This window comes from Chlorocebus sabaeus, chromosome 6, assembly GCF_047675955.1.
Source record: "Chlorocebus sabaeus isolate Y175 chromosome 6, mChlSab1.0.hap1, whole genome shotgun sequence".
NCBI lineage: Eukaryota > Metazoa > Chordata > Mammalia > Primates > Cercopithecidae > Chlorocebus > Chlorocebus sabaeus.
This window is the reverse complement of record NC_132909.1, coordinates 19639420-19666220: the sequence shown is the minus strand read 5'-3', so window position 1 is coordinate 19666220 and position 26801 is coordinate 19639420. Positions and strand designations below refer to the sequence as shown.

The window sequence follows — 26801 nt, the reverse complement described above, 5'->3', positions numbered from 1 at the left end:
ATTACGGTTACGTAGGTCCACGTTATAACTACTTTTCTGTAAACTGCTTTTTATCTTTCCACAGTTGCAAAAGTAGAGAAACAGAGACAGCTTAGGTTAAATGACTCAAGGTGTATAAGGAAAGTTTCTGGGCCGGTGCAGTGGCGCACACTTGTAATCCCAGCACTTTGGGAGGCCAAGGTGGAGGATTGTTTTAGCTCAGGAATTTGCATATCCCAAGACCCCATGTCTGACAACAACAACAACAAAAAATTAGCTGGGCTTGGTGGCTTGCGCCTGCGGTCCCAGCTACTCAGAAGGCTGAGGTAGGAGGCTCGCTTGAGCCCAGGCGGTCGAGATTGCTGTAGGCTGTGATTGAGCCACTGCACTTCAGCCTGGCCAACAGAGTGAGACCCTGTCTCAAAAAAGAACATTTTCTGAACGTCTTCTGATGCCTAAGTGCTCAATAAACATTAGCTGCTGTCAGTATTATCATCAATAGTGTTAAAATATTTGTTTTTTTCCAATGATTGCACAGTGTTTCACTGTGTAATGTGTTTTATTTAACCAGGCTCTTGTTGGATATTGAAGTTTGTTTGTGTCGCAGCACATGCAGTAATGCTGTGAACATCTTCATACATATTTAAACACATGCATACAATTTATTATCTAGACCAAAGTTCTTAACCTTTCTTGTGCTGTGGCCCCTTTTGTGGTCTGGTGAAACCTTGTTTCCTTCTTAGAACCATCTTCTGAAATGCATAAAACAAAATACATAGGATTCCATAGAGGACAATTTATTGAAATACAGTTATCAGAATATTTAAAAAGAACATTTTGGTGCATATGTTTCTTTGTTAACATATTTAGATAATAAGACTTTGTAGATAGTCTAAGAATCTAATTTTCGAGTAGCAGTGAATTGTAAATGCTGCCTTGAGATACCTACAGCTGTAATGTGCTGTGAAAGAGCCAGTGACACAGCTAACGTTGTGTGGTTTGTTGCCATTGTATGTAGCTGATGTAAATGCTAAATTTCAGTTCCAGATTACTGAAAATAGGAGCTGTAGTTTTTTCATCTAACACAGACCACCCCAGATGAAAAATCTCTGTTCTACCTGTTAAATCCCTATCAGTCAAATTCCTAGGCAAAGGTGGTGCTTTTTTTTTTTTTTTTTTTTTTTTTTTTGAGACAGAGTCTCGCTCTGTTGCCCGGGCTGGAGTGCAGTGGCCGGATCTCAGCTCACTGCAAGCTCCGCCTCCCGGGTTTACGCCATTCTCCTGCCTCAGCCTCCCGAATAGCTGGGACTACAGGCGCCCGCCACCTCGCCCGGCTAGTTTTTTGTATTTTTTTAGTAGAGACGGGGTTTCACCGTGTTAGCCAGGATGGTCTCGATCTCCTGACCTCGTGATCCGCCCGCCTCGGCCTCCCAGAGTGCTGGGATTACAGGCTTGAGCCACCGCGCCCGGCCCAAGGTGGTGCTTTTTTTTTTTTTTTTTTTTTGAGACAGAGTCTCACTCTGTCCCCCGGTTGGAGTGCAGTGGCGCAATGGCTCACTACAGCCTCTCCCTCCCGGGTTCAACTGATTTTCCTGCCTCAGCCTCCTGAGTAGCTGGGACTACAGGCACATGCCACTGCGCCCATCTGATTTTTTGTATTTTTAGTAGAGACGGGGTTTCACTGTGTTAGCCAGGATGGTTTCGAACTCCTGACCTTGTGATCTGCCCGCCTTGGCCTCCCAAAGTGCTGGGATTACAGGCATGAGCCACCATGCCCGGCCGCATTTTTTTTAAAAAAGATTTTTGATATTTATGGCCAAATGTCAGTTCCTGAAAAGATGAGACTAGTTCATACGTCCATGATGATAATGAATGTGCTTGTTTTCCCTTACCTATGGGAAGAGAGATTACTTAGAACACATCCTGTGTTTTCCTGGGACTCTTTTACCTGAGAAGAAAACTAGTTTATTGTCAAAGGGACAGGAGGGGCTCTGGATGTTCCTGGAGAGCAAGAGAATGGATGCCATGCTGGGTGACTGCTGTGGGCTCCCAGGGACACCCATATGTTGGTGGTGGAAGTGTTGGTGGGCACTGCCTGTGTGGAAGGCTATGTGGCGGTGCATGTTAGCATTTAACATGCAGGAACCCTTTGACCCAGCAGTTCCTCTTTAGAATTTACTTTATGGTTAAACTTGCATGAGTGCATGAAGACATGAGAACAAAGATACATGTTGTAGTCCTGTTCGCAGTTGTAAAATTTGGTGACCTAAATGTTTATTGATGATCAGGGCCTGGTTAAGCAAATTATGGGCCATATAGCATATGAAGCTTGTGCTCCTGTGGGAGAGCTCTGAGTTTGTAGTAGTGTTGAGAAAAAAAGAAAGGTACAGAATAGTGTGTTAAAGAATTACATGTGGCTGGGTGTGGTGGCTTATGCCTGTAATCCCTGCTCTTTGGGAGGCCAGGAGTTCGAGACCAGTCTGGCCAAGATGGGGAAACCCTGTCTCTACTAAAAATACAAAAATTAGCCAGGCACAGTGGCGGGCACCTGTAGTCCCAGTTACTTGGGAGGCTGAGGCAGGAGAATTGCTTGAACCTGGGAGGTGGAGGTTGCTGTGAGTTGAGATCGCTGCACTCTAGCCTGGGCGACAGAGCAAGACTTGGTCTCAAAAAAACAAACAAACAAAAATTACATGCAGGGAACAGTGGCAACGGGATGGATTACATGCATTTCTTTTCTTTTCTTCTTTTTTTTTTTTGAGATGGAGTTTTGCTTTTCACCCAGGCTGGAGTGCAGTGGTGCAATCTCAGCTCACTGCAACCTCCACCTTCTGGTTTCAAGTGATTCTTCTGCATCAGCCTCCCGAGTAGCTGGGATTACAGGTGCCTGCCACTAAGCCCAATTAATTTTCGTATTTTTAGTAGAGACAGGGTTTTGCCATGTTGGTCAGGCTGGTCTCAAACTCCTGACCTCATGATCCACCTGCTTTGGCCTCCCTAAGTACTGGGATTACAGGCGTCAACCACTGCAACCAGCCTCTTCTTTTTTTTTTTTTTTTTTTTTTTTTAAGACGGAGTCTCGCTCTGTCGCCCGGGCTGGAGTGCAGTGGCCAGATCTCAGCTCACTGCAAGCTCCGCCTCCCGGGTTTACGCCATTCTCCTGCCTCAGCCTCCCGAGTAGCTGGGACTACAGGCGCCCACCACCTCGCCTGGCTATTTTTTTGTATTTTTTAGTAGAGACGGGGTTTCACCGTGTTAGCCAGGATGGACTCGATCTCCTGACCTCGTGATCCGCCGTCTCGGCCTCCCAAAGTGCTGGGATTACAGGCTTGAGCCACCGCGCCCGGCCCCTTTTTTTTTTTTTTTTTTTTTTTTAAAGATGGAGTTTCTCTCACCCAGGCTGGAGTGCAGTGACGTGATCTCAGCTCGCTGCAACTTCCGCCTCACAGATTCAAACAACTCTCCTGCCTCAGCCTCCCGAGTAGCTGGGATAGGCGTGCGCCACCACTCTTGGCTACTTTTTGTGTTTTTAGTAGAGATGAGGTTTCACCATGTTGGCCAGCCTGGTCTCGAACTCCTGGCCTTAGGTGGTCCACCCATCTCAGCCTCCCAAAGTGCTGGGATTACAGGCATGAGCCATTGTACCGGGCCCTTTTTTTTTTTAAAGACAGGATCTTACTCTGTTTCCTAGGCTGGAGTGCAGTGGCGCCATCATGGCTCACTGCAGCCTCTACCTCCCAGGTTCAAGTGATCCTCCCATCTCAGCCTCCTGAGTAGCTGGGACCACAGGTGTGCACCATCAGGCCTGACTAGACTTTTTTTTTTTTTTTTTTTGAGACAGAGTTTCCCTCTGTCACCCAGGCTGGAGTGCAGTAGCGTGATCTTGGCTCACTGCAACCTCCACCTCCCGGGTTCAAGCATTTCTCTGCCTCAGCCTCCCGAGTAGCTGGGATTACAGGTGCCACCACCACACCCAACTAATTTTTTGTATTTTTAGTAGAGATGCGGTTTCACCATCTTGGCCAGGCTGATCATGAGCTCCTGACCTCGTGATCCACCTGCTTCGGCCTCCCAAAGCTCTGGGGTTACAGGCGTGAGCCACCATCCGCAACCCTAACTGATTTTTTAAGTTTTTGGATTTAGGGGGTTTCACTGTGTTGTCTAGGCCGGTTTCAAACTCTTGGGCTCAAGTGATCTTCCCACTTCAGCCTCCCAAAGTGTTGAGATTACAGGTGTGAGCCACCATGCCCAGCCTTACATGGATTTCATATATGTACACAGATCATCTCTAGGCAAGCAACTAGTCAGGGAGTTGCCTTTGAGAAAGGTTACTGAGATACTAGGGGTTAGAAATGGGAGGGAGACTTAATTGATACTACATCCTCTGTAACATTGGAATTTTTCATTATGCGCATGTATTAAGTTTTTAGTGTAATGTTTGATACCTACAAAGCAGTACATGCAACATAGTGAAGAGATTAAGTATATGGACCATGGAGCCAGACTGCCTCTCAGATCCCAGCTGAGTCTGTGGGCAGGTTCCTTCATCTCTCTGGGTGTCGGAGCCCTCGCTGTAAAATAGGAGCAGCGACAGCGCCTCCCTCGGGTTTGCCAGGAAGATCAGTGAGGAGCCTGTGCCAGGCACTCAGAACAGGGTAGGGTGTGTAGTGTGCTCTCGGCATTAGCTGTTACAAATGTGCGAGAATCATAAAACCAACAGACCACGAACCATCTTTTAAAAAAGGTGGTATCTACCGATCATTTTTGATAGTTGGGAGGGAACTTTCCTTCTTGCTTACGCTGATCTTAGTTTTTTAAAAGGGATTTGGGAGTGGAGTAAGGAGAGGGGATGACTTACAGAGCTAGTTAGAGCTGTATGTCCCCCTCGACCCTGCTGCGTGCACCAGCTCTGTGGCATGGCCCCGGACGAGTGCCTCCCTGTCGGAGCCTCAGTGTCCTGCTCTGTGCAGTGGGGATTTGTAGTGCACATCTTCCAGAGGAGATGCTTCGTGTCCTGGGAGCTGTTCACCTTTGCCCCTTACCACTTGGCCTTTCCATTTCAGATGTCGACGATGAGTATGAGGACGAGGACCAGTGGGAGGATGGAGCAGAGGACATCCTAGAGAAAGGTGTGTGTGGGCCCTGCCTCCACAAGACTACTGGGAAGAGGGTGGCTGACAGGGTCTTCAGAGCCCATTCCCCCCACCCCCCATCCCCTGTACACCCCTACCCCCACCGTCCTCACCTTGCTTCTTTCTGTCCTTCCCAGAGAGACCAGCTCCCTGCTTTTTCCTTTTAGGCCCATGAGTGGGGGGTGGGACTGTGGGGTGGGGATGTTGTGGGGAGAGGACTCTGGGATCCCAGGGCCCAGTGAATCCCTTCTGGGGTTGTAGGGTGGGCGAGCTCTGTCCCAAGATACCCCCCACTTCCTGGGCCAGTGCCCCCCTTTCCCCGTTATTTTCAGTTCTGTGCGCCTCATACATTTCGGCTTCTCCCCAGTCACCTGGTGCCTGGCCTTTACTTTTGATTTTCAACCTTTCTGTGTCCCTCCCTTCCCCTCCCCCAACCCATTGGTTGATTTTGCTGCTATAATTTGGCTCATACTTTGTCTGCCCTCGCCCACCACCACCACCACCACCACCACCACCACCACCACCTCCTCTTCCTCCAAGTAGAAGAGATTGAAGGTAAGAATCTGAAAAGTGTGATTCCCTGACCTTCCTCCCATATCCTGACATTTCCTCCTTCCTGAGGCACCTGCCCTCACCGCCTCCCCACCAGCTGTGGTCTGGCCCTGGAGGCTCTGACCCATGTAGGATCCAGAGTCAGGGAGTTCTGGGGCCAGGTCTATCCCAGTTGTTGACCTGGAAAAGCATGGATGTGTCTGTCTGGGACTGTGCATTTGTGGGTGGTAGCTATGTGTAGGGTGGGGTGCAGTCCAGGGTGTGCCTGGACAGTGACTTTGAGATGGGAACAGCTGGAAGCCCCCCAGCTTGCTGGGCCCGATCCCCAGTCTTTTTGACAAGAAGCAGGATGCTGAGTAGGACAGAGTAGGGGATGAGGGGTTGGAATTTCCTCTGTGAGATATCATCTTCCTGCCCCAGGGCCAAACCCTGACCCTCTTAGCTGCACGCCCCTACTTTCTCCAGGCCCCTGCCCTCCACCTGCCATTGCTCACACCCTCTGCCCATTTGTTTTCAGCCTCCAATATTGATAATGTTGTCCTGGATGAAGATCGTTCTGGGGCTCGCCGCCTGCAAAACCTCTGGAGGTGGGCAAGGAAGGGAAACATGGTGGGATTGGCTCCTGTGGGGAGATTTGGGGGTAGGTCAGCCCACCGGCTCTCCTCAACCTTCAATTCGTGTTTGCTTCCCTGTTCACACTCCAGGGACCAGCGAGAAGAAGAACTGGGCGAGTATTACATGAAGAAATACGCCAAGTCATCTGTGGGAGAGACGTAAGGGCATGGCGGGGGCAGGTGGGGTGGGGAGCAGGTGGTCCCTAAGCAGGAAGGGGCAGGGGTCTGACAGAGCTTCACCCCTTCCTTCCTGACTGCCCTCCTCCCTTCAGGGTGTACGGAGGATCTGATGAGCTCTCAGACGACATCACCCAGCAGCAGCTACTCCCAGGAGTCAAGTAAGGGGGTTGGGATGGTGGGGGCCGTGCTGGGGTGCGAATCTTGTATGGGGTGATGGTACGCAAACAGGTGGCTCCCTGAAATAAGTCGGGGCAGAGTCACACAGACAGTGTGGTGGATGGTGGGGGTAGGGAGGGGAAGGTGGCACTTTCTTTTTCCTCTTGCTCATGGGGAGAAGCGTGGGGAAGCCACTGAGTATGGGGGAACCTGGGTGTGAAAACAGAGGAAGAGGGTGGCCTGGGGGTTCATCTGTTTGTTGCTGAAGATCCAGCTTCACTGAAGGGCTTCCTTTTCCTCTGCTGCTTAGGGATCCCAATCTGTGGACTGTCAAATGTAAGGTACGTGCTCTGGCCTTGGAGCTTGGAGGAGGTAGGAGAATGAGGGAGGCTGCTTTGTGGGGAAGAAGTGTCTGTCTGTCCCGGGTCTCTGTGGCCTGCCAATCACTTGGTCCTTCTGTCTCCGTCCCCCACTCCACGTTACTGACTCGCTATCTCCCACCCCATCTTCCTGGCTGTCCATCCTTTCTCTCTCCTCTGTTGGTCCTACTTTATCTTTCTTGCTGCTGTCTCCTGCCCCTTTCCTGTGTCCTTTTCTCCATCCTGTCATCTCTCTCAAATCTGTCTCATCTTCCAGATCGGGGAGGAACGGGCCACGGCCATTTCCTTGATGCGCAAGTTCATTGCCTACCAGTTCACAGACACGGTAAGTTGCGTAGGCAGGCGGCTTGGTGGGGAGACATGGCAACACCCAGAGGGAAGGAGATTGTCAACTTCAGGGGCACCAGGTGCCCCTGTGCTGAGCAGAGCTGCCTGCTGAGTGAGCTGCTTGAGTTAGAACAAGACCACTGCCTCGATGGAAGGGCTCCTCTGGGCCTTGACAGCTATGTTGTCTTTGTTGTCTGCATTTCTGGCAGGGTCCTGCCACCCCTGTAGCTCTTTGGAAGTCAGCCAGCTAGCTTCCTGCACCTTTTCTTCGTGAGAGTGGGTTTGCCTGTTCACCAGCCCTGTTGGGCTGGGGTCACCCTCTTCACCACATGCCAGGCAGCAAATGCTGCATCCAAGGCCCAGGTTTTCTTTAGACTGACAGAATTTGAGTCCTGCTCTTGCCACTTCGTAGCTGTGTGACTCTGATGCACCTCCTTCCCCTCTCTGGGCCCCTTGGTTGCCTCTCAGCATCATTAGGATTAGGTGGCTTTTAGCTGGTCACAGTGGCTTACACCTGTAATACCAGCACTCTGGGAGGCTGAGGTGGGCGGATCACTTGAGGTCAGGAGTTCGAGACCAGCCTGGCCAACGTGATAAAACCCTGTCTCTACTAAAAATACAAAAATCAACCGGACATCGTGGTGCACACCTATAGTCTCAGCTATTTGGGAAGCTGAGGCAGGAAAATCACTTGAACCCAGGAGGCAGAGGCTACAGTGAGCTGAGATGGCGCCACTGTACTCCAGCGTGGGGGAAAAAAAAAAAAAGGATTAGGTGGCTTTATGTCCAGCTGTCAGCTAGGACTTGTTCTGCAGCTTGCATTTACTTAGCAGAGCTGTTGTCAAAGGCTTAATTGGTAGTTTGAGAACCAGGGCAAACGCTCTAAGGGGTGCTGGCTGGTAGCTTTCTCAGTTAACATGATCCCTGCTAGGGATCATGCTTTTACCTGTTGAACCACTGGGTGTGACCCAGTGGGACCAAGTAGACAGTTGCAGGGTTTGTAAACTATGATTTTAAATGTGCTCAAATGTCCTCCTCAAAGGCTGGCCGCAGTGTCTCATGCCTGTAATTCCCAGCACTTTGGGAGGCTGAGGCGGGTGGGTCACCAGGTCAGGAGTTTGAAACCAGCCAGTGTGAGATCAGCCTGGCCAACATGGTGAAATCCCGCGCCTACTAAAAATACAAATATTAGCTGGGCATGGTGGCGCTTGACTGTAATCCCAGCTACTCTGGAGGCTGAAGCAGGAGAATCACTTGAACCTGGGAGGCAGAGGTTATAGTGAGCCAAGACCGTGCCATTGCACTCCAGCCTGGGTGACAGTGAGACTCTGTCTTGTGGGGTGGGGTGGGAAAGAAATGTCTTCCTGATTATTATAGTGGTAAGTGTCCCTGCCTGTCATGGGGGAGACTGGGGTTTGTGGGGTGTGATTCCCCAACAGGGAGGCTGAAAAGGTACCTTTTGGCCAGGTGTGGTGGCTAGTCGTAATACCAGTATTTTTGGGAGGCTGAGGCAAAAGGATAACTCGAGCCCAGGAGTTCGAGGCCATCCTGGACATCGTAGTGACATAGTGACACCTGGTCTCTACAAAAAAAATAATAATAATAGTAATTAAAAGAAATGTGCTCAAATCCACCTACATGGTGCCCTGGGGTAAAATTCTAGTCACTTCGGCCGGGCGCGGTGGCTCAAGCCTGTAATCCCAGCACTTTGGGAGGCCGAGACGGGCGGATCACGAGGTCAGGAGATCGAGACCATCCTGACTAACACGGTGAAACCCCATCTCTACTAAAAAAAAAATACAAAAAACTAGCCGGGCGCGGTGGCGGGCGCCTGTAGTCCCAGCTACTCGGGAGGCTGAGGCAGGAGAATGGCGGGAACCCGGGAGGCGGAGCTTGCAGTGAGCCGAGAGAGCGCCACTGCACTCCAGCCTGGGGCACAGAGCCGAGACTCCGTCTCAAAAAAAAAAAAAAAAAAAAAAAAAAAAATTCTAGTCACTTCATTTGCATTATGACTCTGATTATTTTTTTTTTTGAGACGGAGTTTCACTCTTGTTGACCAGGCTGGAGTGAAATGGTGTGGTCTCAGCTCACTGCAACCTCTGCCTCAGCTTTCTGAGTAGCTGTGATTACAGGCACCTGCCACCATGCCTGGCTGATTTTTTTGTATTTTTAGTAGAGACAGGGTTTCACCATGTTGGCCAGCCCAGTCTTGAACTCCTGGCTCAAGTGATCTGCCCACCTTGGCCTCCCAAAGTGCGGGGATTGCAGTTCTGAGCCACTGTGCCCGGCCTAAAATTTAATTTTTTAAGGTGTAAACTGTGGTGGGTTTTATATATTGTAGTATATTCATAACCGTCATTACCATCTAATTCCACAACATTTTCATTATCACAAAAAGAAACTGATACCTATTAGCCATCACTCCCCATTCCTCCCTCCTCCCAGCTCCTGGTAACTACAAATCTACTTTCTTTCTCTGTGGATTTGACTATTTGAACTCTGGACGGTTCATACAAATGGCATCATTAAGCTTTTGTGACTGACTTCCTTCACTTAATGTTTTCAAATCTCATCCATGTTGTAGCATATATCAAGACTTCATTTTTTTTTTGAGATGGGGTTTTATTCTTCTTGCCCAGGCTAAAGTGTAATGGTGCAGTCTTGGCCCACTGCAACCGCCGCCTCCCAGGGTCAACCAGTTCTCCTGTCTCAGTCTCCCAAGTAGCTGGGATTATAGGCGCCCACCACCAAGCCCAGCTGATTTTTGTTTTTTTAGTAGAGATGGGGATTCGGCCCACCTCGGCCTCCTCAAGTGCTGGGATTACAGGCATGAGCCACTGCACCCAGCCTGAATTTTTTTTTTTTTTTTTTTTTTTTTTTTTTTTTTTTTTTGAGACAGAGTCTCACGCAGTTGTCCAGGCTGGAGTGCAATGGCACCATCTCGGCTCACTGCAACCTGCACCTCCTGGGTTCAAGTGATTCTCCTGCCTCAGCCTCCCAAGTAGCTGGGATTACAGACACCCGCCACCATGCCCAGCTAATTTTTTTTTTTTTTTTTTGTATTTTTAGTAGAGACGGGGTTTCACCATGTTGACCAGGCTGATCTTGAACTCCTGACCTCAGGTAATCCACCCCTCAGCCTCCTAAAGTGCTGGGATTACAGGCATGGGCCACTGCGCCTGGCCAACCGGCCTTAAGTTTTGTATTTTTAGTAGAGACAAGGCTTCACTATGTTGGCCAGGCTGGTATTGAACTCCTGACCTCAAGTGATCTACCCGCCTCGGCCTCCCAAAGTGCTGGGATTACAGGCGTGAGCCACTGCTCCTGGCCTGTTTTTTTTCTTTTAGTTGGTATTTACAGCTATACATTTACTTCTAAGCATGGCTTTTTTCATATCTCATAAGTTTTGGTATCTAGGAGTGTGTTTCCATGTATTTGTGAATTCCTAAGTATCTTTTTGTTGGTGTTTAACTTTATTACGTATGGGTGAAGGATATACTTTATATGATTTCCGTTCTTTTATGTTTACTGAGATGTGTTTTATGGCCTAACCTGTGGTTTATTCTGGAAAGTTCAGTATGCCCTTGAGAAGAAAGTTCATTCTGTTGTTGTTAGATGGAGTGTTCTTTTTCCCATTTCCGCTTAATAGGTGGAAATTGAAGATGGAATGCTCTGTCAGTAGCTGGCTGTTAGGTTTAGTTGGCTTTCATTGTTGCTCAAGTGCTCTCTTTTCTTGTTGATCTTGGATCTAGCTCTGTCCATTATTGAAAACAGAGTATTGCAGTCGAGGATTGTTACCGTCGAGTTGTCGGTTTCTTCCTTCATTTCTGTTAGTTGCTGCTTCATATATTTTGAGGCTGTGTTAGTTTCATATACATTTGTAATTGACCTTTTTATTGTTATAAAACGTTCTTTGTTTTCTCTGGTAGCAATTTTTGTCTTAAAGTATATTTTGTCTGATGTAACCACTCCTTTCTTCGTTCTTCTAGTTGCCTTTTTTTTTTTTTTTTTTTTTTTTTTTGAGAGGGAGTTTCACTCTTACCGCCCAGGCTGGAGTGCAATGGCACGATCTCAGCTCACGGCAAAGATCTCAGCTCACGGCAACCTTCGCCTCCTGGGTTCAAGCAATTCTCCTGCCTCAGCCTCCTGTGTAGCTGGGACGACAGGCATGCACCACCACGCCTGGCTAATTTTGTATTTTTAGTAGAGATGGGCTTTCTCCATGTTGGTCAGGCTGGTCTTGAACTTCTGACCAAAAGTGATCCACCTGCCTCAGCCTCCCAAAGTGCTGAGATTATAAGCGTGAGCCACCATGGCTGGCTGTAATTGGTTTTTTTACACAGAACATATGTTGGATATCTTTCTATATTAGTACATACAGGTTAATCTAATTTTTTTTTTTTTTTTTTTAAGAGACAGGGTTTCACTCTATTGCCCAGGCTGGAGTGCAGTGGTGTGATCTCAGCTCACTGCAGCCTCAACCTCCTGGGCTAAGCAATCCCCCCTGCTCAGCCACCTGAGTAGCTGGGACTACAGGCATGTGCCATCACACCCAGATAGGTTTTTTTTTTTTTTTTTGAGACGGAATTTCACTCTTGTTGCCCAGGCTGGAGTGCAGTGGCGCAATCTTGGCTCACCACAACCTCCATCTCCTGGGTTCAAGCCATTCTCCTGCCTCACCCTCCGGAGTAGATGGGATTACAGGCGTATGCCAGCACACCCAGCTAATTTTGTATTTTTAGTAGAGATGGGGTTTCTCCATGTTGGTCAGGCTAGTCTCGAACTCCAGACCTCAGGTGATCCGCCCCCCTAGGCCTCCCAAAGTGCTGGGATTACAGGCATGAGCCACCACACTGGCCAGTTTCTGTCTTTTTTAACTGCAACATTGTATTTCATGGTACATTAAGCCATCAATTAACTAGTTACTGTTCCTGGATATTTTTAAATTTCCAGTCTGGTTTGTTTGCTGTAATAAATAATTCTGTAAGGAACACCTTTGTATCCATGTCATTGTGCCAGTGTGTTTCTGTGGAATAAATTCCTAGAATAGGGATTGCTGATGAGTGGCAGTCATTTCTGTTATTAGCCTTTGTGTCTCACTGCTTCCTCTTTCCACCGGCTCACGCTGCAGCCCCTGCAGATCAAGTCAGTAGTGGCACCAGAGCACGTGAAGGGCTACATCTACGTGGAGGCCTACAAGCAGACCCATGTGAAGCAGGCCATCGAGGGGGTGGGCAACCTGCGTCTTGGCTACTGGAACCAGCAGATGGTGCCCATCAAGGAGATGACAGACGTGCTCAAAGTAGTGAAGGAGGTGGCCAACCTGAAACCAAAGTCCTGGGTCCGCCTCAAGCGGGGCATCTACAAGGATGACATTGCTCAGGTGCCAGGGGGCGGGGCAGCATAGGGGTCAGGGTCCCTGCATTCTGTTCTCCTTTCCTTTCCTTTTGTCCTTCCCACCCTCTTCGTGCTACAGAGAATGGAACCCCACTCAGATGAGATGAAGCAGAGCCTGGGTTTTGTGAGCACAGAGGAAATGGATGGCTGTCTTCTGTGCACGTTCCCAGGCGTGTTGAGTAAAGGTCTGAAGGAGCGGAGGGCGTGAGGCATGTGGAGCTCTTGGGGAGGAGTGTTGTAGGCAGCAGGAGCGGCCTGTGAGATAGGATGGCACAGTCACTGGCTGCAGCAGGGATGGCGTGAGATGAGTCAGGGAGCTCACAAGGGCTTTGGTATTTACTGGCGTAGGTTGGGAGGGCTCTAAGGGACACAGGCTGACTTCAGTGTTAGTAAGATTTCTCTGGTGACTGTGTTGAGACTAGACCACTGGTTCTCAAGCCAGGGCGAGGTTTCCCCAGGGGACATTTGGTAATGTCTGGAGACATTTTTGGTTGTGTCAGCTGGGGAGGATTTTGATGATTATGGCGTCTAGCGGGTTAAAGCCAGAAATGCTAGACACACACATCCTCCAATGCACAGGATGGTTGCCCACAACAAAAAATTATCTGGCCCAAAAAGTCAATAGTGCCAAGACTGAGAAACCCCGGAATAGCCTGGAGGGGACCATTGGGCAAGAGTGTGGAGACCAGGGAGGAGGCTGCTGCTGTAGCCTAGGTGGCAGTGCTGGTGGGATGGGATCAAGACCCTAATACAAACTGAGTGTCCCTAACCTGAATGCTTGAGACCAGAGGTGTTTTTCAGATTTCAGATTTTTTCAGCTTTTGGAATATTTGCATTATACTTACCAGTTCAGTTGAGCATCCCAAATCTGAAAATCCGAGAGTGAGCATTTCCTTTGAGCATCATGTTGATGCTCACAAGGTTTCCTATTTTTGAGCATTCTGGGCTTTTGGATTTGGAATGCTGACACTGCAGCGGAGGAGGGGAAGAGGTCAGGTATTTTGAAGGCAGAGCCGATGGAATTTGCCAGTGGATCGGGTGTGGGTGTAAGAGAAAGAAAGGAGTCAAGCATGGCTCCCAGGTTGTGTGCCTGAGCAGAGGGAAGAATGGAGTGGGAGGCGGCAGGTTTGGGGGAGTCAGCGGTTTGCCTGCGGTTGTCCTGAATTGGAGGGACCTTTAGATATCCAGGTGGAGATATCAGGCAGGCAGTGGCTACTCAGTGCCAGAGCTGAGGGGAGAGACAAGCTGGAGTGGGACTTTTGAGAGTTGTCAGCAGCCTGGCTTCTTCCCCACCACCCTGTGTCCCTTCTCCTTCCTAGCATCTCCTGACCCTTCTTGTGTCTGGGGTCAGGGAGGAGGGTGCGACCCTGCTGACCTCCTGCTCGCCCTGCTCAGGTGGACTATGTGGAGCCCAGCCAGAACACCATCTCCCTGAAGATGATCCCGCGCATCGACTACGATCGCATCAAGGCCCGCATGAGCTTGGTACTCGGGGAATCTGGCCTGGGGGAGGGGGTGCGCTCGATCCTGCTGGTGGCCAAGCCCCCTCCCTCACCCTTCCCACCCATACCCCTTTCCTCCATAGAAAGACTGGTTTGCCAAAAGGAAGAAGTTTAAGCGGCCTCCACAGAGGCTGTTTGACGCTGAGAAGATCAGGTGCGTGTCCTTGGGGACTGGCTGGGCTGGGTCCCCAGGGCTGGTATGCAGAATGTGCCTTTTGCAGGTTCCTCCACAGGGGTGGCCCCACCACAGGTTTAGCCTGTGATTGGTTAGCTTGGCAGTATAGCCTCAGGCAAGTCACTTCACATCCCTGTGCCTCAGTTTCCTCTGCTATAAAGATTGATGAGGCTGGGCACAGTGGGAGGGAGCACTTTGGAAGGCTAAGGCAGGAGGCTTGCTTGAGGCCAGGAGTTCGAGACCAGCCTGGGGAACATAATGAGATTCCCATCTTTTAAAATAAGAAGAAGAAGAAGAAAAAAATTTTAAAAATATATTTAAAAAGATTGATGCGTCTGGGCACGGTGGCTTACGCCTATAATCCCAGCACTTTGGGAGGCCGAGGTGGGCGGATCACTTGAGGTCGGGAGTTTAAGACCATCCCGGCCAACATGGTGAAACCTTGTCTCTACTAAAAATACAAAAATTAGCCAAGGGTGGTGGTGGGCGCCTGTAATCCAAGCTACACGGGAGGCTGAGGCAGGAGAATCGCTTAAACCCACAAGGCAGAAGTTGCAGTGAGCCAAGATCGTGCCACTGCACTCGAGCCTGGGTAACAGAGCGAGACTCCGTCTCAAAAAAAAAAAAAAAAGATTGATGAAAACAACCTCTGCTTCCTCAGATTATAGATGATTAGTGAGAATTAAATAAATTAATATGTGTATGTACTCAGAATGCACTTGGCATATAAAGTGTGATCCGTGGTATGATACATTGAAAGGGATTGACTGTCTCAAAAAAAAGAAAGGGATTGACTGTGTCGGGTTTTAGAAAGTGTCCTTTCCTGATCTGCTTATGCCCGCTTGAGATGGGGGTATGGAGCCTCTTTCCCTCAGGATGCCCCCCAGCTGGGTAGAGAATTTGAGCAGCCCAGGAATTTCAACATCCCAGGGTCAATTGGGGGCTCCGGCAGGGAGGACAGAGAGGAGGACATGGAGAAATGAGAGGTGCTGGTAACACTCTTCCCTCTGGTCCTGTTCTAGAACTAATTGTGTGTGATTCAGCCAGTCAGGTTTTCCTTCAGATAAAGGAAGAGCTGTGGAATGCACCTTTCAGTCTGCGCCCAGGGGCCTTGCTAATACTTCACCTGCCTGAGTTTGGACCCATTTATACCACTGGTCTCGACTCAACTGAACCTCTCTCTGCAAAGAGCAAACCCTAGTGCTCCCCTCCCCACCCCGCAGCAAGCCAGCTCAGCAAGTACCCCAACATGCCCAGCCGAGCATGCTGGCCTCTCCCAGGTTCACCATGGGAGAAGGCGATTGCATGAGTGCAGAAGGAACTTGACCTGCTCCTCCCATGCGTTTCCCTTTTGGAGAGTGAAGGAGTTTCCTTCCCCACCCCGGAGACATGGAACAGGACTAAGCAGCCCCCACTCCATATTCAGGGCCAGGGGCTACAGGTTTGGGAGTCCCACCTGCCTGCTTTTGAATCCTGTCGAGACTCTGGCTTGGCAACCTTGGGTGTGTGGTGTGACCTTCCTGAGCCTGCATTCCCTCACCTGGAAATGATGAACAGTTACTGATGTCACAGATTTGGGGAAGAGTCTGTGAGGTCGTGAATGTGCAGGCCAGGCTGAGTGCTCTGTCAATATTAACTGATATCATTGTCTGATACTGTTACTTTGTTCAGCTAATGTTTACTGCACACTTCCTGTGTCCTGGGCACTATTCTTGGTGAAATTTAGTGAATGTTACATCCCTGACCTTTTGGAGCTGACATGCTAGTTACGGGGACAGGTCAAACACTAGCTTGTCAGATGGTGATCGGTGCTCTGGTGACAGATAACTCAGGGAGTGGGTGGAGGAGTGAGGGAGGTGGGAGGCGGGCCTTTGGGGTTTGTGAGAAGTCACTGCTGCCAAGAGGGTGTGTGCGGGGATGGGATGGGTCCTTTCTCCCTGTAGCCCGCTGAGAAGACTGAGGTACAACAAGACTCTCTCCTTGACTCTCCCTTCTAATTTTCTCTCCCCTATAAAATCCCAGGTCCCTGGGGGGCGATGTCGCCTCTGATGGTGACTTCCTCATCTTTGAGGGGAACCGTTACAGCCGGAAGGGCTTTCTGTTCAAGAGCTTCGCCATGTCTGCTGTGGTGAGGGTCCCAGAGGGGCGTTGGTAATGGGGGTGGGGTGAGTGTTCTCCTGCAGGCCAGGTCTTGGGCTGTGGGTTATCTGGGTCTGTCCCACTCCTCAAGTTAGGAGTGTTCCCTAGGAGAATTATTCCCCTGGAGCCCACTGAGCTGGGCTGTCACACTGACCTTGGTCCATTTTCTTCTCTTCCCCTCACACCTCGGGGCTTAGATCACGGAGGGTGTGAAGCCCACACTCTCTGAGCTAGAGAAGTTTGAGGACCAGCCAGAGGGCATCGACCTGGAGGTGGTGACTGAGAGCACAGGTATTTGATCCCCCTCTGTAACCTGCGCCAAGGAGCAGGGGCGGCCCATGGCAGCAGCCCCTGAGTCAGCCCTATGACTGCCCCTGCAGGGAAGGAGCGGGAGCACAACTTCCAACCTGGAGACAATGTGGAGGTCTGTGAGGGCGAGCTCATCAACCTGCAGGGCAAGATCCTCAGCGTGGATGGCAACAAGATCACCATCATGCCCAAGCATGAGGACCTCAAGGTGGGTGCCCGGTGTTCCCAGGTGCAGGGGTTGGTGCGTTCAGGCACATCTGACTGTATGTGGCTATATGACATGGTGGTGTGCCTGGTGACACCTGGTTTCCCGGAGGGTAAGTTGAGGCCCTTCTAGTGTTCTCAGGTGCCTGAGACGCTCTAAGTATAGCGCAGGGTCGGCGGGCAGCAGTCCTGCCTGGTGGTGTCTGTCTCTGGAGAGTGGCTTGGTCTATCTTTTGTTTCTGAAAAGCAAGATATCTGGGCAGTACTGGGTTGAGTGTGTGATTAACCATGGAGTAGTCCGAGGTGGGGGCTTGATTTTATTTACTTAGATTGGTGTGTGTGTGTCTGTGTCTGCTGTGTGTCTGAGGGGTTGTGCAGGCCTAATGTGATGTGTGGGGTGAGGCTGTCTCTGCGTGGGGCTGAGGAGCTTTCCAGTCGGGGGTCCTGTGTCTGAGGGGCAGGCTGTCTGTGTGGGTATAGGTAGGCATCGTGTGTCTTGAGGGCGGGCTGGGGTAAAGGTTGTCCAGGTTGGTGTCCTGTGTCTGGGGTCAGCTGTTTCTGGGGCAGTCTGAGGGATCGTCCAGGTGGACTAAGGTAGTCTGGGGTGGGTGGTATGAGCCTTAAGTGGGGTTTTTGAGAACATGAGTGGATTCTGAAGACAGGAGGGACGGGCAGGTTGTGGTGGTCTCCCCTCACCTACTCGTCGATGGTCCCCACACCCAATCCCCCAGGACATGTTGGAGTTCCCAGCCCAGGAACTTCGGAAATACTTCAAGATGGGGGACCACGTGAAGGTGATTGCCGGCCGATTCGAGGGTGACACAGGCCTCATTGTGCGGGTAGAGGAGAATTTTGTTATCCTGTTCTCTGACCTCACCATGCATGAGGTAGGTGGATGGAAGGGTTGGGGAAGGGCGCACGTTCCAAGAGGAGACCCAGGTAGGCAAGCCAGCTGGATTGGGCCTCACACCTTTCACCATCCCTGGCAGCTGAAGGTGCTCCCCCGGGACCTGCAGCTCTGCTCAGAGACAGCATCAGGTGTGGATGTTGGGGGCCAGCATGAATGGGGCGAGCTGGTGCAGCTGGATCCCCAGACTGTGGGTGTCATCGTGCGACTAGAACGGGAGACCTTCCAGGTATGTGTGTAGTGCTCTGTGGCGGGGACTTGATTTTAGGAGGCTTCCTGTCCCTCAACCCCTCATCCTGGGAGGTGGCAGAGCCCCCAGACTGCTCTGGGTTGTAGACCTGGCTCAGTCACTCACCTCTGACTGGCTGATAGTGGGGACGTGGCAAGTCATTGATCCCTCCCCGTGCCTGTTTCACACCCTGTAAAATGGAAACGAGAGCAGTGTCTACTCTGTTGGTAGTGAATGATTCCCCGAGGTTAGATCTGTACCCTGGTGGCTGTTCCTCGCTCGAGGATGGAGTGTCACATGTGCCCTCCTGCCTTTGCCCCTTCCTCATGGATGTGGAAGTCACGGAGCACAGTACTTAGGACCCTAGACTCCACATCCACATCTCGGCTTTGTTGCTTCTGTGCTGTGTGACCCTGGGCTAGTGACTCACCCTCTCTGAGCCTGAGTTTCCCTCTGTAAAATGGAAATCATAATAGAATCCACCTCAGAGGAAGTTTTGAGGCTTCAGTGAAATCTTACAGGGCCTGACACAGAGTGATAGATGAACAATTAGCTGTTATGTTGCTATCAGCGCCCCCTTCCATCTCTCAGGTCCCTGTTGCCCAATCGGGGTGGAGTCTTCTCCCAAAGGGTGTGCTAGAATGACTGGGAACATTTTTGGTTGACCTAGTACCTAAAGGGTGGCACTCTGCCTGCCTGCCCTGCAGCCAGGGAGTTGATGCCCTGTGGAGCTTGGAACCATCTTCCACAAGGAAAGATTATCCCACTTTAGGGAACCCTTGCCCTGTGTCTCCCCTTCCCATTCTCTCCCCCACAGCCTCCCTGCTCTCCCTCTGTAGGTGCTGAACATGTACGGGAAGGTGGTGACTGTCAGACATCAGGCTGTGACTCGTAAGAAAGACAACCGCTTTGCTGTGGCCTTGGACTCAGAGCAGAACAACATCCATGTGAAAGACATCGTTAAGGTCATTGACGGCCCCCACTCAGTGAGTACAAGTTCCTGCTTTTGAACTGCATCTGAAGGAATTTGGTTGGTTGGGGGTGAGGGGGCCATGGCCAAGAGAGTGACCCTTCTCTCCCTGGCTAGGGCCGAGAAGGGGAGATTCGCCATCTCTTCCGAAGCTTCGCCTTCCTGCATTGCAAGAAACTGGTGGAGAACGGGGGCATGTTTGTCTGCAAGACCCGCCACCTGGTGCTGGCTGGGGGCTCGAAGGTGAGGTGGGCATGACGGGACCCTGTGCGTTGGGTACCTGGCCCCAGAAGTGACAAGATTGGGCTTTTGAGGGATTAGGAGAGCAGTGTCATTGTCAGGTCCTTGCCAAAGAGTGAAAAGGTTTATTTGGGATTCTGAGCTGTTCACCAAGTTATTTATTCATTTCATTTTACTGAGCACCTGTTAGGTGCCAGACACTGGAGAACCAGTGGTGAACAAGACAAAAAAAACCTCTGCTCTCCCAGAGCCGATACTCCAGAGATGGACGGACAGATAAACCCATCGTACAGCGTGAGGCAAGCGCTGTGAAGAAAACAGAATGGGCTCAGGAGACAGGGAGTGACCAGGGCTGCAGTTTTAGGCAGAGGAGGGTAAAGAAAGGCCTCCGTGGAAGGCGACATTGGAGCAGAGACCTGAATAAAGGGATGGAGAGTGAGCATTTTGGGGGAACAACAAGTGCAGAGGCCCTGAGGTGGGGCTTGTAGGGAAGTGTGCAGGAGCAGGTGGCACAGAGGAATTCAGGCCTCTGGTGTGGGTGGCTGGGTGGCCTCCTCAGGGCCCTGTACCTGGGATGATGACTTCCTGTGGTTTGGGTTTTTGTGTCTCTAGGGGTTTAAATTCCTAACTAGTCATATTTTAGTCCCACTCCTTGGCCAGTGGAAGCCCAGGCCCCTTGACAGGCTTACAATGGCAGAGGGCTGGGAGTTTCCCCAAAGGAAATTGAGGCATTGTCACCAGAAGGAGGGAGGGGTGGCAGCAGGGCAGATCCTAGTAGGAGCTCTTCCCACCTGGAGGCATTCAGGGTGGTGTGGGGGCTGGGGGACTGTCCCCAGACCCTGCCACCCCCATCCCCTGCCTGCCAGTTCACTCCTTGCTTTTCTCCTAGCCCCGTGATGTGACCAACTTCACCGTGGGTGGCTTTGCGCCTATGAGTCCCCGGATCAGCAGCCCCATGCACCCCAGTGCTGGAGGTGAGGGGTTCAGGCTCGGGATGTGGTGGGTAGAAGCAGCTGGAAGGAACTTGGTTGTTCAGCCCACACTCAGTGCCCTGCCATTAGGGGGCTCACCACCCAAAGGAGGGTAGATGCCACAGTGACAGCCCGGAATGGTCAGGGCTTCTATAGGAAAGCCAAGGGGTGGGGGGTGGGCAGAGGAGGCTCTTAACCCAAGTAGGGAGGAGTCAAGCAAGTGAAGGGGGCATTCTGATGGTGCCTTCGCTGTGGGCACAGCAGTGGGGGACCAGTGACATTCTCCCCCATCCCCAGGTCAGCGTGGCGGCTTTGGTAGTCCAGGTGGCGGCAGTGGTGGCATGAGCAGGGGCCGGGGCCGGAGGGACAACGAACTCATCGGCCAGACCGTGCGCATCTCCCAGGGGCCCTACAAAGGTGACCTTCGAGGCCTGTGGAGGCCTGGGGAGGGGCGTGGTGAAGGAGAGCCTGCCCAGCCTGACCTCCTGCCCCCCCGCAGGCTACATCGGTGTGGTGAAGGATGCCACAGAGTCCACAGCCCGTGTGGAGCTGCACTCCACCTGCCAGACCATCTCTGTGGACCGTCAGCGGCTCACCACGGTGTACGGGCGGGGCCTGGGGAGGACCAGGCTGGGGCTTGCTGGGCAGTGAGAGGGCCCTGCTCACCCCATTTGTTCTCCACGTCCACAGGGGCTCACGGCGCCCGGGTGGCATGACCTCGACCTATGGGCGGACGCCCATGTATGGCTCCCAGACGCCCATGTATGGCTCTGGCTCCCGAACACCCATGTATGGCTCACAGACGCCCCTCCAGGATGGTGAGTGCCCGCAGGGGACAGGGAAGAGGGGCTCGGGGAACCTAGAGGAGGGACAGGACTGACAGACACACTCATCTCCCCCATTCCAGGCAGCCGCACCCCACACTACGGCTCGCAGACGCCCCTGCATGATGGCAGCCGCACTCCTGCCCAGAGTGGGGCCTGGGACCCCAACAACCCCAACACACCATCACGGTGAGTCCAGGGTTCCCCAGGTTCCGGTGTGTGCTGGTGCGTGTGAGGGTGACGCTGGCTGTCTGGGCATGGAGGGGTTTGTGGGGCCACCCAGCATTCTCTGCTCCCAGCCTCAGGCTGGTCCCTTTGAAGGAGGAGGCATAGCATGGTGGGGTGGGGGCAAAGCGGCCTCCTCTCCAGCCCCAACCTCAGTAGTGATTGTGGTTACCCCTGGGCCTGGAGAAAGATTGCCTGGGTGGGGTGACCTTGGGAGGGCACCCTCATTTCTCTCCGACACAGTGTCGGCTGTGGAAGGGAAGTAACATCAGGAGTGCCTCTGGATGGGGCTCCCGTGAGAATGAAATTGCCTCAGTTCGGGGTCTGGTGTAGGGTGCTGTTCTGGAAGCATCCTCCACATTATCACCACAGTTGCTCTCAACAGACTTTTCTCCCAACAGGGCTGAGGAAGAATACGAGTATGCCTTCGACGATGAGCCCACCCCGTCCCCGCAGGCCTATGGGGGAACCCCCAATCCCCAAACACCTGGCTACCCAGACCCCTCGTCCCCACAGGTCAACCCGCAGTACAACCCGCAGACACCAGGGACGCCGGCCATGTGAGTCCACTGGGGCCCGCCCTCCTCTGCCCCTGCCCAAACCCTCCTACAGCCACCGCCTCCTTTCCCCTCCCTGCTCCAACAAATGCCCCCTTCTTTCCTGTTTCTGCAGGTACAACACAGACCAGTTCTCTCCCTATGCTGCCCCCTCCCCACAAGGTTCCTACCAGCCCAGCCCCAGTCCCCAGAGCTACCACCAGGTGGCGCCAAGCCCAGCAGGCTACCAGAATACCCACTCCCCAGCCAGCTACCACCCTACACCCTCACCCATGGCCTATCAGGTAATGGTCTGCCTGCCTGCGCTTGAGGGTGGTGGGCTAGGGTGGCCTTGGGCCTGTAGGGTTGGCCAAGCCAGATGACTATTCCCAATGACACTTCCTCTTTCCCCTGCAGGCTAGCCCCAGCCCAAGCCCTGTTGGCTACAGTCCTATGACACCTGGAGCTCCCTCCCCTGGTGGCTACAACCCACACACGCCAGGCTCAGGCATTGAGCAGAACTCCAGCGACTGGGTAACCACTGACATTCAGGTGAAGGTGCGGGACACCTACCTGGATACACAGGTGGTGGGACAGACAGGTGTCATCCGCAGTGTCACGGTACGTGGGGCCCAGGGTGGTGGGTGAGCAGGCATCCTCTCCTTCGTACCCCCTAAACTGGGGACACACCTGTCCCCAGATGGTGATAGCCCAGCGTGGGCAGAGCTGGAATGGAGAAAGCCTAGAGGGCAAGGGGAGCTATGTGAACCCGAAGGAGGCATCTTACCTGATTTAGTGGGGAATCAGAGAGGGCTACCTGGGGAAGGAGACATCTGAGCCAAGACCTGAAGAATGAATAGGAGTAAGCTAAGGAAAATGACTGGGTTGAGTGTGTTCCAAATGGCGGGAACTGCATGTGCAGAAGCCTGGAGGTGAGGAGAACTTGGGCATGTCTGGGAGCTGAAGGGTTTGTTGTGGCTGGAACATAAAGAGCCAAAGTGGGCTGGGCAGTGGTTCACACCTACAATCCCAGCACTCTGGGAGGCTGAGGTGGGCAGATCACCTGAGGTCAGGAGTTCAAGACCAGCCTGGCCAATATGATGAAACCCTGTCTCTACTAAAAATACAAAAAAAAAAAATCCATTAGCTGGGCGTAGTGGCGCACGCCTGTAATCCCAGCTACTCAGGAGGCTGAGGCAGGAGAATCACTTGAACCCAGGAGGTGGAGGTTGTGGTGAGCCGAGATCATGCCACTGCACTCCAGTCTGGGCGACAGAGCAAGACTCCTCTCCAAAAAAAAAACCAAAAAACAAAAAAACACACACACACAAGAGTGAGTGATGAGACCAGAGAGTTGGCTGCACCAGCAGAGGGCGCCGGAGAGCCAAGGAGGAATCTAAGCAGGAGAGGGGTGGGAGCAGATCTGTGGTGTGGAATTCTCCATCCATCAGTGATGGATTGGGGGTGGGGAGACTGGCTGGGAGCCCAGGGGGAGGTTGGGCTGCACTAGTGCAGGGCTGTGGGGATGAGGCAGGAGGCAGGTGGGAGAGACCTTCACGGGCTGAATGACCAGGCCTCAGAGCTAGGGGCTTATTGGTAAGGGAGGTGACCAAGATGAGGTCCAGAGCTCTGGTGGGGCCTGCAGACCATGGAGTGGTCCCTGAGACCAGGTCCAGGAAAAGGAGCAGGTGTGGGGAAGATGCTGAGGCAAGTTTGGGACCTGAAGAGTCAAGAAGCAGCCTCCTTTTTGCCTGTTAGCTTCATTCTGATGCTTCCCTTGCTGATTGGGTCACCTTGTCCACCTACCCTGACATGCACCACAGGCCCCAGGCCTTGGAACCAGCCCCAGCCTTGGCCTTTCCTGCCCCCATTTCACCTTGAGTTCTAAGAATGAGCCCTGAGCCTGTGTCCCCTGGAGCGTGGGCCTCAGTCCCATGTTGGGAGCAGGACAGGCTGACCAAGCTGTCCCCATCCTCCAGGGGGGCATGTGCTCCGTGTACCTGAAGGACAGTGAGAAGGTCGTCAGCATTTCCAGTGAGCACCTGGAGCCCATCACCCCCACCAAGAACAACAAGGTAAGGGCAGGGGGCAAGGAGATAAGATGGGGGTGCTGGGTGCTGACACGGACCCTGACCACGTTACCCCCCACCCCCAGGTGAAAGTGATCCTGGGCGAGGATCGGGAAGCCACGGGCGTCCTGCTGAGCATTGATGGTGAGGATGGCATTGTCCGTATGGACCTTGATGAGCAGCTCAAGATCCTCAACCTCCGCTTCCTGGGGAAGCTCCTGGAAGCCTGAAGCAGGCAGGGCGGGTGGACTTCGGCAGGTGAAGAGTGGTCCTCCTTCCTTCCCTGGCCCTTGGCTATGACACAAGATCCTGCTGCAGGGCTAGGCCGATCGTTCTGGATTTCCTTTTATTTTTCTTTTTAGTTTTCCATCTTCTCCCTCCCTGGTGCTCATTGGAATCTGAGTAGAGTTTGGGGGAGGGTCCCTACCTTCTTGTACCTCCTCCCCACAGCTTGCTTTTGTTGTACCGTCTTTCAATAAAAAGCTGTTTGGTCTAAAAGTGTGTGTGTGTGTGCGCGAGCGTGCGCGCGCACGCCGTGGGAATGAGGTGTCTTTAAGTGGGGTCATTTGCAGACCCCACTTCCTTGCTTTGTGGTTGGGGCAAATAACAGGATGCTACCTGAATCTGTTTTCCCATCTAGATAATAGTGATAGTACCTGCCCCAGAGGGCTCTTGAGGGGAATGTGTATGAGAAGACATAGGAAGGAGATGATCAGAGTAGAGCTTGTCATGTGATTGAAGACATTATATCTTATTCAGGCATGAATTATGCAAAGTGAAAATCACAGTATCCTCCAGGAAACCTAAATTCCTCCTGTGGTGCAGGATACAGTGCTTGATGGTCTTTTTTGTTTTTTCTTTCTTTTTTTTTTTTTTTTTTTTGAGACAGTCTTGCTCTGTCACCAGGCTGGAGTGCAGTGGCACGATCTTGGCTCACTGTAACCTCCGCCTCCCAGGTTCAAGCGATTCTCCCGTATCAGCCTCCCCAGTAGCACGCGCCACGACACCCAGTGAATTTTTTTGTATTTTTAGTAGAGATGGGTTTCACCATGTTGGCCAGGATGGTCTTGATCTCTTGACCTCATGATCTGCCCGCCTCGGCCTCCCAAAGTGCTGGGATTACAGGCGTGAGCCACTGCGCCCAGCCTTTTTTTTTTTTCCTCCTCCGAGGTGGAGTCTCTCTGTCGCCCAGGCTGGAGTGCAGTGGCATGATCTCAGCTCACTGCAACCTCCACCTCCTGGGTTCAAGCAATTCTGCCTCAGCCTGCCGAGTAGCTGGGAGTACAGGTGCAAGCCACCATGCCTGGCTATTTGTTTTTCTTTTTTTTTTTTTGTAGTTTTAGCAGAGACGGGTTTCACCATGTTGTTCAGGCTGGTCTTGAATTCCTGACCTCGTGATTCGCCCGCCTCGGCCTCCCAAAGTGCTGGGATTACAGGCGTGAGCCACTGCGCCTGGCCAATGGTCCTTTATTTTTTCTTTTCTGTTTGAGATGGGGGTCTCACTGTCTTGCCCAGGTTGGAGTTCAGTGGCACAGTCATTGCTCACTGCAGCCTCAACCTCCTGCGCTCAAGCGATCCTCTTGCCTCAGCCTCCTAAGTAGCTGGGACTACAGGCGTGCGCCACCACGTCTGGATAATTTTTTTATTTTTAAATTTTTTATAGAGACGGGTCTCACTATATTGCTCAGGCTGGTCTCGATCTCCTAGATTCAAGTGATCCTCCTGCCTCGGCCTCCCACAGTGCTGCAGTTACAGGCGTGAGCCACAGTGCCCGGTGGTCCTTTTCCTTGAACCCTGATAGCAGTGACACCAGGATTGCTGTAGCTTATCCAGTGGGTGCAATCTTAGAGACTGGGGCTTAGTACCCAGGACCTGTTTCCCTTCCTCGTTAGATATTCCTGTCTTTTTACAAATGTAAGTGTATTATAAAACATTTCAGGCAGGGCACGATAGCTCATGCCTGTAATCCCAGCACTTTGGGAGTCCAAGGGGGGCGGATCATTTGAGGTCTGGAGTTAAAGACCAGCCTGACCCAACATGGTGAAACCCTGTCTCTACTAAAAATACAAAAAAAGTTAGCCGGGCATGGTGGTGGGAGCCTGTATTCTCAGCTACTTGGAAGGCTGAGGCATGAGAATCACTTGAACCTGGGAGGTGGAGGTTGCAGTGAGCCGAGATTGCGCCAACTGCACTCCAGCCTGGGTGACAGAGCAAAACTCTGTCTCAAAAACAAAAAATATTTCAGATGTTCAAGGTTATATACCAAGAACACCCATGTCCCCACCACCCAGCGGAGGAAACAGGAAACAATATGTACTAGATAGGACCTACTTCAGCAGCACCCCAATCCATCCCCCCAGAAGTAACCAGGAGTGCCGAGTTCCTTGTGTCTTTCCCTTGCTTGAATTCGTATTTTTACTACCTTGGTATTTGGTTTTAAAGTTTACATAAACAGGATCTGATTTTTCTTCCACTCAATTTAGGGGAGGTTTGTAGTGTCTATCTATAGCCTCTAATTCGTTTGTCAGTCAAGCCCTGTACAGCCAGATACTGCTGTTCTTGGGCTGAGCCTCAGGTATAATGGTTGGCTCTCCAGTTCTTTATAGAAAATCATGGTAGGAAGGGGCCGGGTGCAGTGGCTCACGCCTGTAATCCCAGCACTTTGGGAGGCCGAGGCGGGCGGATTACAAGGTCAAGAGATCGAGACCATCCTGGCTAACACAGTGAAACCCGGTCTCTACTAAAAATACAAAAAAAGTAGTAGGGCATAGTGGCGGGCACCTG

General features: G+C 51.8%; 1 protein-coding gene and 1 non-coding gene across 5 annotated transcripts in view; both read left to right on the top strand.

Annotated features, from left to right (window-relative positions):
* SUPT5H (SPT5 homolog, DSIF elongation factor subunit) overlaps positions 1–24515 on the top strand; it is a 34701-nt gene extending 10186 nt beyond the window's left edge. For 2 of the 4 annotated variants that reach the window (XM_007996783.3, XM_007996785.3), the window contains exons 4-30: positions 5043–5108; positions 5655–5666; positions 6181–6250; positions 6368–6436; positions 6550–6615; positions 6924–6954; positions 7250–7318; positions 12452–12703; positions 14113–14202; positions 14303–14373; positions 16417–16522; positions 16731–16824; positions 16914–17050; positions 17778–17933; positions 18036–18182; positions 19022–19168; positions 19270–19395; positions 20282–20366; positions 20661–20780; positions 20863–20965; positions 21054–21181; positions 21271–21376; positions 21814–21972; positions 22085–22253; positions 22366–22569; positions 23928–24023; positions 24104–24515. In XM_007996783.3, the coding sequence (XP_007994974.1) occupies positions 5043–5108; positions 5655–5666; positions 6181–6250; positions 6368–6436; positions 6550–6615; positions 6924–6954; positions 7250–7318; positions 12452–12703; positions 14113–14202; positions 14303–14373; positions 16417–16522; positions 16731–16824; positions 16914–17050; positions 17778–17933; positions 18036–18182; positions 19022–19168; positions 19270–19395; positions 20282–20366; positions 20661–20780; positions 20863–20965; positions 21054–21181; positions 21271–21376; positions 21814–21972; positions 22085–22253; positions 22366–22569; positions 23928–24023; positions 24104–24247 (3023 nt within the window). In that variant the 3' untranslated portion in view covers positions 24248–24515. The remainder of the gene's footprint in view (positions 1–5042; positions 5109–5654; positions 5667–6180; positions 6251–6367; positions 6437–6549; positions 6616–6923; positions 6955–7249; positions 7319–12451; positions 12704–14112; positions 14203–14302; positions 14374–16416; positions 16523–16730; positions 16825–16913; positions 17051–17777; positions 17934–18035; positions 18183–19021; positions 19169–19269; positions 19396–20281; positions 20367–20660; positions 20781–20862; positions 20966–21053; positions 21182–21270; positions 21377–21813; positions 21973–22084; positions 22254–22365; positions 22570–23927; positions 24024–24103) is intronic. The other 2 variants (XM_007996784.3, XM_037991666.2) reach the window with 1 other exon arrangement.
* Positions 15894–15965, top strand: LOC140711981 (small nucleolar RNA ZL116). Its single transcript, XR_012093315.1, has one exon. It is a non-coding gene; the product is annotated as a small nucleolar RNA ZL116 (small nucleolar RNA).
* Positions 24516–26801: the final 2286 nt, after the last annotated feature.